At 42.3% G+C, this 13,536-nt stretch overlaps 2 protein-coding genes across 6 annotated transcripts in view; one reads left to right on the top strand and one right to left on the bottom strand.

Moving 5' to 3' along the window:
* SEL1L (SEL1L adaptor subunit of ERAD E3 ubiquitin ligase) overlaps window positions 1-860 on the bottom strand; it is a 60,854-nt gene extending 59,994 nt beyond the window's left edge. Inside the window, exon 1 of one of the 2 annotated variants that reach the window (XM_510102.8) lies at window positions 581-860. In XM_510102.8, coding sequence (XP_510102.3) covers window positions 581-650 — 70 coding nt within the window. In that variant the 5' untranslated portion in view covers window positions 651-860. The remainder of the gene's footprint in view (window positions 1-580) is intronic. The other variant, XM_016926528.4, reaches the window with a different exon arrangement.
* LOC129136995 (uncharacterized) overlaps window positions 1-13,536 on the top strand; it is a 566,655-nt gene that overhangs the window by 19,827 nt on the left and 533,292 nt on the right. The window lies entirely within an intron of this gene.

The following is a 13,536-nucleotide window of genomic DNA, read 5'->3' on the forward strand; positions in this document are numbered from 1 at the left end:
TGACAGGTCACCGCTTTCTCAGGAAGGTTTCAAAAAAGTAAAAAGTGGCTACGATGAGATCAAAAGTCTTCGTTTTTAAACAGACAAACAGACCAGGGACCATCTCAGGTGTTAAGCAAACTCACCAAACTACTGTCAACATCCTGGTCTGGATGGATCCTCCTCTGCCCCAAAGTGACAGCTCCAGGTTTGTCAATTATTTAACTTACAATTCCCAAGCCCAGAGTTCTAGACCAGACCCTTCCTCTACCCCAGGGTCGAGGAAGCTCCACTCGGGCTCCTGTATCAGGATTCATTGCTTTGGTGTCAATTCCGCGTTCGTGAGAAGAGTCGCGCAAAGTTTGTTACGTGGGAGAGAGGTGTGGGCAGGGTGACCGCCCCTTCTTTTTCCACCCCACTCCACCTTCCTAAATAGCCCCTTTGGCGCAGGCCAAGCAAAGCCAAAGAGCGAGTGACAGCCCAGTGCGAGATGTGCCCAGGGAGAACGGGGTCCCGAGCCTGGAGTCCCCACGGCCCCGCCGGCTGTAGAGGCTGGGGGGCGGAGGCTCTGGGCCTTCAGCCCGAGGGGGCGGATACTGACCCGAGGACGCCGAGGCCAAGCTCAGCAGCACCGCACAGAGCAGCAGCGTCAGCCCTATCCGGACCCGCATCCTCCTCTCGGGGCCGGTGCCAACCCCTAGAGCTGTCGCCTTCGCCTCTGCCACCACGGACTCAGCCACCACCGCCGCCTCGCCGCTGCTCTTCCTGCTCTAGTCTCCTTCCTCCGCCCCTTCCCAGGCTTCCCTGACCCAGCGCGCAGCCAATCCCCGCCCGCCGTCGCGGGCTTCTGGTCCAGTCACCATGATCTCCCCGCCCACCCCATTGCTCCGCCCCGGGGGTCATTCATTGGCCAATCATTGTACGAAGCTCCCACACCAGCTTTCTCGGTTGGACCACGACTCACGGACATGGCCCCAGCTAATTGGTAGCCCCTGGGTTCAACCGGAATCAGCGCGTGAGTCAAAGACTGGGAGAAAGAGGCTCATCCGAGACTACAATTCCCAGAATGCGCTTCATGTGATTAACTCGGGGGGTGCTCTTGGGAAACGTAGTCCATCGTAGGGCAAGATTTACAAGTGCGGGTGACTGTTGAAGTTAGAATTTAACTAACACCTGGGCTAAATATTAACTCAAGGCTATGGATTCACAAGCCTTTTTAAATTGACCCAAAATAAATATTAAGGAATAATTTTAAGAGCTTGTAATGTGTTTAGCATCTTTTCCTGTTTTATTTAAAAAATTTAAATTGGGCATAGTGATAAGAGCACTGAGAAAAATGCCACAGCTAGTTGAATTTGAAGTGTTTTTTAAAACTTAGATAAAACAGTACCGTGAAGTACGGAAACCAGGGTGCAACTCAGTACCTGTCCTCCTTTCTCCGACAAAACAAAAGGAAATAAATCCGCTCAGCACAGATTATCTCAATACAGTATTTATTTTCACTAGGTTCACCAGACAATAATCATCAAGAAAATGTGCCAACAGCTTTGAAAAATTATTTTAAACACTTGTCCTCATCCTTCTCCTCTTGTGAGTTGCATTCTTCTCTTCTTTCCTAACTAAAGTCAGGAGACCAGGTTCACGTGTGTGGAGGTAGAGGTGATAGTGATTGCATCGCAGGCACGGAAATACTCTATGTAATAAGCGCGAAATCCAGGCATGTTCCAACTGAGTAGCAGAGCAGTGGCTTGGTGTGCCTGCCCCTTCTTTTCTCAAACCGTGTCATTCTGCTTTCCCTGTCATCCACCCACAGTCAGCTCTAAGGCCTAGAACCTAGTCCAGCCAAGTGAAGGACTTTGGAAAAGTCTCTGCTGGCCATGTGTCTTAACACTTCTGGGCATTTGTCTTCCTTCCTTTTTTTTTTTTTTTTTTTTGTTTTTTGTTTTTTGAGATACAGCCTTTTATTTTCAGGAAGATGGTAAAAAACCAACCACTGTTTCTCATTCACATCGGAGGAGATGAAGGAAAGAATTATCTCCTCCAAAAACTTGTCTTTTCAGCTACATCACCATTTCTGTCACTAACAATGTTCCCTCTGAGTTCCTCTGATTATAAATCATAGAGTAAAATCTGGTATATTTTCCTTTCTTTTTCATCTTATTGATAATCAAGTTCTATCAGTTTAAACTATGTAACTTTTAAATTGTTTTATTTTATTATGTACCTCTGTTCTCTTCCTCACTGAAAACTCCCCTAATGGCTTTCATTTTCTCTCACCTGGATGATGCACCTGAGTTCCAGCCATATTCACTGACATCATTCTCCCTTTAACCTGAATCACATATCATGGCCATATTAATTTTCCTTAAACACTGCTTTCATATGCCTATTGAAAATTTTCAATGGCTACACTTTTCACAGAATAAAAAAAATTAGAACTTATTCTACTCACTGTAGAATAGGAACTGTGCTGACAGTTCTACTCTGTTGGGGAAGTACCAGGGAAGAAACTTCTGCCTTCTACAGAAGAGCCAGTGATTATCTGTTTGATTAAAACTGAGGAAAGTTTGCTGCTTAGTTAAGCCCCAACTTCTTTTTTCAGTTTTGTCTTTACTGAGTACGTCTTATATTTAAGGGTTGTTCTGGGTGCTGCTGCATGGACCAAATAGCCACTTCCGTTTTACTTTCCAGATTTCACATTAACACAATCATGTCTTCCTAAGGGTTCCTCTACCCTTTCTCCAACTGCCCTTGCTTCTTTCACTTAGCCATAACTCTGGCATCCTTCCCAATTTCATTCACATTTCGTCTTGGATCACACTTCTCCAACCAGATCTGTCCTCATTAATCTTCATTTCTCTAAGAATCTATTGAACACTCACAATCTTGCCTTATAAACAGATTGTAAACATGCTGAGGCTGGAGATGATCATGTGATTCTGTGTATAGGTATATAGTGCTGGACTTGCCACCACTAGCACTAGTTAATTATTTATTGGTTGATAGATTATGTCTTGCCTGTCTGTTGTGAGATTCAAAATGGAGACACAGGATAAAAGCACTTTCTACATTGTAGGATGTTTTACATATAGTATTGTTTCTTATTGATTGCTTGGTTGAGGCGAAGGAGGGAAATTAGTTTTATACCCTTAATGCGAAAAGGGCTTAGAGCTGCTAGAGCTTTTGCCTTTAGCCAGCAATGAGTAGCTGACGTGCTCTGAGAATTCTCATAGGACCTGACTTCCTGGGGAAGTTCCAAGTCTCCAAAGTGGTTCAGAATATGCTGTGGGAAAGTCAGATTTATTTTATCAGGCTGCTATATTGCATGAGATTAATTAGAAAAAAGGTTGTGAATTCTCCATGGCCTATCCAGTCTGTGCATACACTCCTCAAGGTTACCTGCCAGCATTCCCAGTTAAGGTTATGTACTTGTACAAAATGTTAATATTATTTATTAATTCTTAGACTGCTTCAATATTTGCTCAGCTGTCTTTATTCCATCTGTCCATATCAGCATTCTGGGTCATTGTCAGAGATTTCCAAGTTGCAGAAAACCTGTTTGCTCTGCGTTGCAGCACAGCATAGCACTCAATAGAGGTAGGTAATAAACACCTTTTAATGCAGATGACACTGATGTAACCTCATTCCATTGAAATGAATCAAGCAATCAACAAATGCTGAGAACCTGAACGTGTTGAGGACATAAACCCAGCTTGCTTTTCACTTAAGGATGGTGAGACAACCTCCAGAGACTTTTCCTGAGAATGGGGCAATTGTCACCAACTCTAGTGGGATATATCCTTTCCTGTGCTTTTCTTTGCATTCCATTTGAATTGGTAATAGGCAAGACTGTCAGCATTTGTATTAAGGTATTTGCCAGGGCAGGATTAGGGAGAAGCAAGAAGCAGAATATTTTTCCCTTCAGGGCTTAGAAAAGAATGTACTTTCTTTCCTATAGATGAGGTAAATTAAAGTTTTCATGCATAAATGAAAATATAAACTCTTGCATTATATAGTGAGATAGAACCTGGCATCTTCTTATTTATATTCTGAGCTCTTGGAGTAAATGAACAATGGACTTATACCTCATCTTATCCCTCCTAACTTCAGGACAGCATATGGCAGGTGATCAAAGTGATCAAATTAATAAGTTTTGGGTGTTCATGCCAGTTTCCATGATTATAATTAAGAGCATTAAGTTTGGATTGTAGATCATAGATTGTGGAGGAGTATGTTTGATCTACCTAATCTTTGAAGCTGATAGAAGATGAAAGGGGGGAGGGGGCCTCAGGCTGTTTACCAAGTTTCATCGTGAAGTGACATTTGCTCTGGACATGTGTATTCTCTGAGCAGTGTTGACTCATACCAGATAAAGGAAAGGCCAGGATATGTTTTTACCCTAAATAACTGGACAGGCATCTTTGGGTCCAATATTTTCGTAAATTTGTTAACTGCTAGTTCCAGGGAGAGACTGGATTATAACTAAATTTAAATAAGAACTCGATGAAGTGAACTTTATAAGGTAGAGATAAACAGCTTAGAGCTCCCATTAAATTCAGTTAACCCTTGAGTAGATAGCAATGTATTTAATTAGTGAATGTTGCATTAGGAACATTATTTTCACAGGACCTTCCTTCCTTCCACAAATATACAGGAACATTCCTGTAGTTGAGCACATTGGCTTTATTACTCATTGCAGTGTGGAAAAAAAACACACCATAAGATATCTCTGTAGGAGGGTATTAGAAAGAACCTATCTTAGAATTTGGGCTTTGATTGGGTGATTTGTCAGAGACTAAGGAAGTTGGGTTTGCTCTAGATTGGATGCTGTTAGAAGTGCCCCTGCCTTCTATCGGGGGAACCAGCCCCCAATATTTCAACATAGGTTCTTTTTTATTTTCCCTAAGTGTTGGCTGGTCTGAAAAAGAGAAAGAGTACAAAGAGAGGAATTTTACAGCTGGGCCTCTGGGGGATGACATCACATATTGGTAGGACCATGATGATGACCCCGAGCTGCAAAACCAGCAAGTTTTTATTAGGGATTTTAAAAGGGGAGGGGGTGTATGAACAGGGAGTAAGTCACAAGGATCACATGCTTCAAAGGGCAATAAAGATCACAAGGCGAAGGCAAAATTAGAATTACTGATGAGGGTCTATGTCCCACTGTGCACGTATTGTCTTGATAAACATCTTAACAGGAAACAGGGTTCGAGAGCAGAAAACCAGTCTGACTAGAATTTACCAGGCTGGAATTTCCCAATCCTAGTAAGCCTGAGGGTACTGCAGGAGACCAGGGGGTATTTCAGTCCTTATCTCAACCACATAAGATAGACACTCCCAGAGCAGCCATTTATAGACCTCCTCCCAGGAATGCATTCTTTCCCCAGGGTATCAATTATTAATATTCCTTGCTGGGAAAAGAATTCAGCGATATCTCTCCTACTCACATGTCCGTTTATAGGCTCTCTGCAAGAAGAAAAATATGGCTCTATTCTGCCCAACCCCGCAGGCAGTCAGACCTTATGGTTATCTTCCCTTGTTCCCTGAAAATCACTGTTATTCTGTTCTTTTTCAGGGTGCACTGATTTCATATTGTTCAAACACATGTTTTACAATCAATTTGTACAATAATGGTCCTGAGGTGACAGACATTCTCAGCTTACGAAGATAACGTGATTAAGAGATTAAAATAAAGACAGACATAAGAAATTGTAAGAGTATTATTAGGGAAGTGATAAATGTCCATGAAATCTTCACAATTTATATTCAGAGATTGCAGTAAAGACAGGCATAAGAAATTATAAAAGTATTAATTTTGGGAACTGATAAATGTCCATGAAATCTTCACAATTTATGTTCTTCTGCCTCGGCTCCAGCTTGTCCCTCTGTTCAGGGTCCCTGGCTTCCTGCAACACCATGATTTGATAGAAATAAATCAATAATTAGCAAGGCATGGTGGTGCACGCCTGTAGTCCCAGATACTCAGGAGGCTGAGGCATGAGAATCGCTTGAACCTGGGAAGCAGAGGTTGCTGTGAGCCAAGATGGCACCACTACAGTCCAGGCTGGGTGACAGAGTGAGACTCTGTCACAAAACAACAACAACAACAAAACAGAAAAACAGAAATAAATCTTAAGGAGAGTAGACAAGAATGAGGATAAAGCTGTAAGTAGAAAAGAAGTAGCATTCACTCATTTTGGCCAAGACAGGAGGTGTTTGGTGTTTTGTGGGTGGCACAGGGACCTTGTTTGGGTCTGTGCTTAAAGTTATAAAATGACTTTGACTTGTCTCGTTGTATCCTGGTCTCAAGTAACCTGTCTAGGGTTGGTTTTCTGTGGGATTGCTTATGTCTAATCAGAAAATAATATGCCCTAGTTCTGAGTGCTAGGTCAACTCTGCTTGTTAGAGACTGCCCTTTATTTTCTTCCTCAGCACGTGCTGTGTGACACACCTGGTTCTTGATGAGGGCTCGAGCAATGAATAAAAAACAAAAAACCATGGAGTTTACCTTCTAAATAGAGTGAAAAACAGACAAAAATAAATAAGTAAATTATAAAATTAGGAAGTGATAAATGCTATGGAAAAAAAGATAAAGCAGGGAAGAAGAATAAGAATCTTGGAGCAAGGGCGTTAAAATTTAAAATGAGGAGGTCAGGGCAGGATTCCCTGTAAAGTTTACATTTGAGCAAAGACTTAAGAAGATGACAGAACCAGCCATGAAGATATGGGAGAGAAGAGCTGTCCAGGAATAGGGAGCACGCTGTGTAAAATTTCCAAGGCAAGAGCATGTCTGTTGTTTTCTAAAAACACCAAGGGGTTCTATGGTTGCAGAAGAAGGTGGGAGGGGTGGAGGAGGTAGGAAGCTGTGAGGTCTGAGCAGTGATTGAAGCCAGATGGTCTGAGGATTTTAGGCTGATATAAAGGGGAAGGTGAAATGCTACTTTTGATGACTTTGAAACAGGCTATCTCCAGGTGTGACCTGTGTAATGGCCTGGAGATCCTCTCCTGCATGGGAATGACCAAATTAATTACACAAACTTTTAAATTCATTGTTTGGATATAATGCTGAAATAACCAATGAAAACCATTGTACTCAAAGGTTTATTCAGAGGAAATTCATATGCCGGTTAGAAATGGAGATAGACGGGTGTGGCTGGCAAGATGGCTGAATAGGAACAGCTCTGGTCTGCAGCTCCCAGCGAGATCAATGCAGAAGATGGGTGATTTCTGCATTTCCAATTGAGGTACCTGGCTCATCTCACTGGGACTGGTTAGAGAGTGGGTGCAGCCTAGAGAGGGTAAGCCAAAGCTGACTGGGGTGTCACCTCACCTGGGAAGCGCAAGGGGTTGGGGAACTCCTTCCCCTAACCAAGGGAAGCTACGAGGGACTGTGCTGTGAGGAACGGTGCACTCTGGCCCAGATACTATGCTTTTCCCACAGTCTTTGCAACCTGCAGAACAGGAGATTCCCTTGGGTGCCTATACCACCAGGGCCCTGGAGTTCAAGCACTAAACTGGGTGGCCGTTTGGGCAGATACCGAGCTAGCTGCTTACTCTCCTTAAGATTTATTTCTGTTTTTCTGGGTTTTTTTGTTGTTGTTGTTTCGTGACAGAGTCTCACTCTGTCACCCAGGCTGGAGTGCAGTGGTGCCGTCTCAGCTCACGGAAACCTCTGCTTACCAGGTGTAAGCAATTCTCATGCCTCAGCCTGCAGGAGTTTTTTTTCATACCCCAGTGGCTCCTGGAACACCAACGAGACAGAACCATTCACATCCCTGGAGAGGGGGCTGAAGCCAAGGAACCAAGCGGTCTAGCTCAGTGGATCCCACCCCCACAGCGCCCAGCAAGCTAAGATCCACTGGCTTTAAATTCTTGCTGCCAGCACAGCAGTCTGAAGTTGACCTGGGATGCTTGAGCTTGGTAGGGGGAGGGGCATCCGCCATTACTGACCCTTGAGTAGGCAGTTTTCCCCTCACAGTGTAAACAAAGCCACAGGGAAATTTGAACTGGATGGAGCCCACTGCAACTCGGCAAAGCCACTGTGGCCAGACTGCCTCTCTAGATTCCTACTCTCCAGGTAGGGCATCTCTGAAGGGAAGGCAGCAGCCCCAGTCACTGGCTTATAGATAAAACTCTCATCTCCCTGGGACAGAGCACCTGGGGGAAGAGGCGGCTGTGGGCGCAGCTTCAGCAGACTTAAGTGTTCCTGCCTGCTGGCTCTGTATAGAGCAGCAGATCTCCCAGCACAGTGCTCGAGCTCTGCTAAGGGACAGACTGACTCCTCAAGTGGGTCCCTGACTCCCTTGCCTCCTGACTAGGAGACACCTCGTACAGGAGAGGTCTGGCTGGCATCTGGCCAGTGCCCCTCTGGGACAAAGCTTCCAGAGGAAGGAACAGGCGGCAATCTTTGCTGTTCTGCAGCCTCTACTGGTGATACCCAGGAAAACAGGGTCCGGAGTGGACCTCCAGCAAACTCCAGCAGAACTGCAGTAGAGGGGTCTGACTGTTAGAAGGAAAACTAACAAACAGAAAGGAATAGCATCAACATCAACAAAAAGGACGTCCACTCAGAGACCCCATCTGAAGGTCACCAACATCAAAGACCAAAGGTAGATAAATCCATGAAGATGAAGAAAAACCAGCACAAAAAGGCTGAAAATTCCAAAAACCAGAATGCCTCTTCTCCCCCAAAGGATCACAACTCCTCACCAGCAAGGGAACAAAACTGGATGGAGAATGAGTTTGACGAATTGACAGGTAGGCTTCAGAAGGTTGGTAATAACAAAATCCTCTGAGCTAAAGGAGCATGTTCTAACCCAATGCAAGGAAGCTAAGAACCTTGAAAAAAGGTTAGAGGAATTGCTAACTAGAATGACCAGTTTAGAGAAAAACATAAATGACCTGATGGAACTGAAAAACACAGCATGAGAATTTCGTGAAGCATGCGCAAGTGTCAATAGCCAAATCGATCAAGTGGAAGAAAGGATATCAGAGATTGAAGATCAACTTAATGAAATAAAGTGTGAAGACAAGATTAGAGAAAAAAGAATGAAAAGGAATTAATGAAGCCACCAAGAAATATGGGACTATGTGATGGGAAGAATGGAACCAAGTTGGAAAAAACTCTTCATGATATTATCCAGGAGAACTTCCCCAACCTAGCAAGAAAGGCCAACATTCAAATTCAGGAAATACAGAGAAGACCACAAAGTACTCCTTGAGAAGAGCAACCCCAAGACATATAATTGTCAGTTTCACCAAGGTTGAAATGAAGGAAAAAAATGTTAAGGGCAGCCAGAGAAAAAGGTCAGGCTACCCACATAGGGAGGCCCATCAGACTAACAGTGGATCTCTCTGCAGAAACCCTGCAAGCCATAAGAGAGCAGGGGCCAATATTCAACATTCTTAATGAAAAAAATTTTCAACTCAGAATTTCATATCCAGCCAAATTGAGTTTCATAAGTGAAGGAGAAATAAAATCCTTTACAGACAAGCAAATGCTCAGAGATTTTGTCACCACCAGGCCTGCCTTACAAGAGCTCCTGAAGGAAGCCAAAAGGTGGAAAGGAAAAACCGGTACCAGCCACTGCAAAAGCATAGCAAATTGTAAAGGCCGTTGACACTATGAAGAAACTGCATCAACTAACAGGCAAAATAACCACCTAGCATCATAATGACAGGATCAAATTCAAACATAACAATATTAGCATTAAATGTAAATGGGCTAAATGCCTCAATTAAAAGACACAGATTGGCAAATTGGATAAAGGGTCAAGAACCATCCGTGTGCTGTATTCAGGAGACCCCATCTCACATTCAAAGACACACATAGGCTCAAAATAAAAGGATGGAGGAAGATCTACCAAGCAAGTGGAAAAAAAAAACAAATGGGTGCAATCCTAGTCTCTGATAAAACAGACTTTAAACCAACAAAGATCAAAACAGACAAAGAAGGCCATCACATAATGGTAAAGGGATCAATTCAACAAGAAGAGCTAACTATCCTAAATACGTATGCACCCAATACAGGAGGACCCAGATTCATAAAGCAAGTCCTTAGAGACCTACAAAGAGACTTAGACTCCCACACAATAATAATGGGAGATTTTAACACCCCATTGTCAACATTAGACAGATCAACGAGACAGAAAGTTAACAAGGGTATCCAGGAATTGAACTCAGCTCTGCACCAAGCAGACCTAATAGACATCTACAGAACTCTCCAACCCAAATCACCAGAATATACATTCTTCTCAGCACCACATCACACTTATTCCAAAATTAAACACATAGTTGGAAGTAAAGCACTCCTCAGTAAATGTAAAAGAACAGAAATTATAACAAACTGTCTCTCAGACCACAGTGCAATCAAACTACAACTCAGGATTAAGACACTGACTCAAAACTGCTCAACTACATGGAAATTGAACAATCTGTTCCTGGATGACTACTGGGTACATAACAAAATGAAGGCAGAAATAAAGATGTTCGTTGAAACCAATGAGAGCAAAGACACAACATACCGGAATCTCTGGGACACATTTAAAGCAGCGTGTAGAGGGAAATTTATAGCACTAAATGCCCACAAGAGAAAGCAGGAAAGATCTAAAATTGACACCCTAACATCACAATTAAAAGAACTAGAAAAGCAAGAGCAAACACATTTAAAAACTAGCAGAAGGCAAGAAATAACTAAGATCAGAGCAGAACTGAAGGAGATAGAGACACAAAAAAGCCTTCAAAAAATCAATGAATCCAGAAGCTGGTTTTTTGAAAAGATCAACAAAATTGATAGCCCTCTAGCAAGACTAATAAAGAAGAAAAGAGAGAAGAATCAAATAGATGCGATAAAAAATGATAAAGGGGATATCACTGCCAATCCCACAGAAATACAAACTACCATCAGAGAATACTATACACACCTCTATGCAAATAAACTAGAAAATCTAGAAGAAATGGATAAATTCCTGGACGCATACACCCTCCCAAGACTAAAACAGGAAGAAATTGAATCCCTGAATAGACCAATAACAGGTTCTGAAATTGAGGCAATAATTAATAGCTTACCAACCAAAAAAAGTCCAGGACCAGACGGATTCATAACTGAATTCTATCAGAGGTACAAAGAGGAGCTGGTACCATTCCTTCTGAAACTATTCCAATCAATAGAAAAAGAGGGAATCCTCCCTAATTCATTTTATGAGGCCAACATCATCCTGATACCAAAGCCTGGCAGAGACACAACAAAAAAAGAGAATTTTAGGCCAATATCCCTGATGAACATCCATGCGAAAATCCTCGATAAAATACTGGCAAACCGAATCCAGCAGCACATCAAAAAGCTTATCCACCATGATCAAGTGGGCTTCATCCCTCGATGCAAGGCTGGTTCAACATATGCAAATCAATAAACGTAATCCATCATACAAACAGAACCAAAGGAAAAAACCACACGATTATCTCAGTAGATGCAGAAAAGGTCTTTGACAAAATTCAACAGCCCTTCATGCTAAAAACTCTCAATAAACTAGGTATTGATGGGACGTATCTCAAAATAATAGGAGCTATTTATGACAAACCCACAGACAATATCATACTGAATGGGCAAAAACTGGAAGCATTCCTTTTGAAAACTGGCACAAGACAAGGATGCCCTCTCTCACCACTCCTATTCAACATAGTGTTGGAAGTTCTGGCCAGGGCAATCAAGCAGGAGAAAGAAATAAAGGGTATTCAATTAGGAAAAGAGGAAGTCAAATTGTCCCTGTTTGCAGATGACATGATTGTATATTTAGAAAACCCCATCATCTCAGCCCAAAATCTCCTGAAGCTGATAAGCAACTTCAGCAAAGTCTCAGCATACAAAATCAATGTGCAAAAATCACAAGCATTCCTATACACCAATAACAGACAAACAGAGAGCCAAATCATGAGTGAACTCCCATTCACAATTGCTTCAAAGAGAATAAATACCTAGGAATCCAACTTACAAGGGATGTGAAGGACCTCTTCAAGGAGAACTACAAACCACTGCTCAACGAAATAAAAGAGGACACAAACAAATGGAAGAACATTCCATGCTCATGGGTAGGAAGAATCAATATCATGAAAATGGCCATACTGCCCAAGGTAATTTATAGATTCAATGCCTCTCCATCAAGCTACCAATGACTTTCTTCACAGAATTGGAAAACCTACTTTAAAGTTCATATGGAATCAAAAAAGAGCCTGCATTGCCGAGACAATCCTAAGCCAAAAGAACAAAGCTGGAGGCATCACGCTACCTGACTTCGAACTATACTATGAGCCTACAGTAACCAAGACAGCATGGTACTGGTACCAAAGCAGAGATATAAACCAATGGAACAGAATAGAGCCCTCAGAAATAATACCACACATCTACAACCATCTGATCTTTGACAAACCTGACATAAACAAGAAATGGGGAAAGGATTCCCTATTTAATAGATGGTGCTGGGAAAACTGGCTAGCCATGTGTAGAAAGCTGAAACTGGATCCCTTCCTTACACCTTATATAAAAATTAATTCAAGATGGATTAAAGACTTAAATGTTAGACCTAAAACCATTAAAACCCTAGAAGAAAACCTAGGCATTACCAATCAGGACATAGGCATGGGCAAGGATTTCATGACTAAAACACCAAAAGCAATGGCAACAAAAGCCAAAATTGACAAATGGGATCTAATTAAACTAAAGAGCTTCTGCACAGCAAAAGAAACTACCATCAGAGTGAACAGGCAACCTACAGAATGGGAGAAAATTTTTACAATCTATCCATCTGACAAAGGGCTAATATCCGGAATCTACAAAGAACTCAAACAATTTGCAAGAAAAAATCAACCCCATCAAAAAGTGGGCAAAGGATATGAACAGACACTTCTCAAAAGAACACATTTATACAGCCAACAGACACATGATAAAATGCTCATCACCACTGGCCATCACAGAAATGCAAATCAAAACCACAATGAGATACCATCTCACACCAGTTAGAATGGCGATCATTAAAAAGTCAGGAAACAACAGGTGCTGGAGAGGATGTGGAGAAATAGGAACGCTTTTACACTGTCGGTGGGACTGTAAACTAGTTCAACCATTGTGGAAGACAATGTGGCGATTCCTTGGGGATCTAGAAGTAGAAATACCATTTGACCCAGCCATCCCATTACTGGGTATATACCCAAAGGACTATAAATCATGCTGCTATAAAGACACATGCACACATATGTTTATTGTGGCACTATTCACAATAGCAAAGACTTGGAACCAACCCAAATGTCCATCAGTGAGAGACCGGATTAAGAAAATGTGGCATATATACATCATGGAATACTATGCAGCCATAAAAAAGGATGTGTTCATGTCCTTTGTAGGGACATGGATGAAGCTGGAAACCATCATTCTGAGCAAACTATCGCAAGGACAGAAAACCAAACACCGCATGTTCTCACTCATAGGTGGGAATTGAACAGTGAGAACACTTGGACACAGGGTGGGGAACATCACACACGGGGGCCTGTCGTGGGGTAGGGGGA

Source organism: Pan troglodytes, chromosome 15, assembly GCF_028858775.2.
Source record: "Pan troglodytes isolate AG18354 chromosome 15, NHGRI_mPanTro3-v2.0_pri, whole genome shotgun sequence".
Lineage (NCBI taxonomy): Eukaryota > Metazoa > Chordata > Mammalia > Primates > Hominidae > Pan > Pan troglodytes.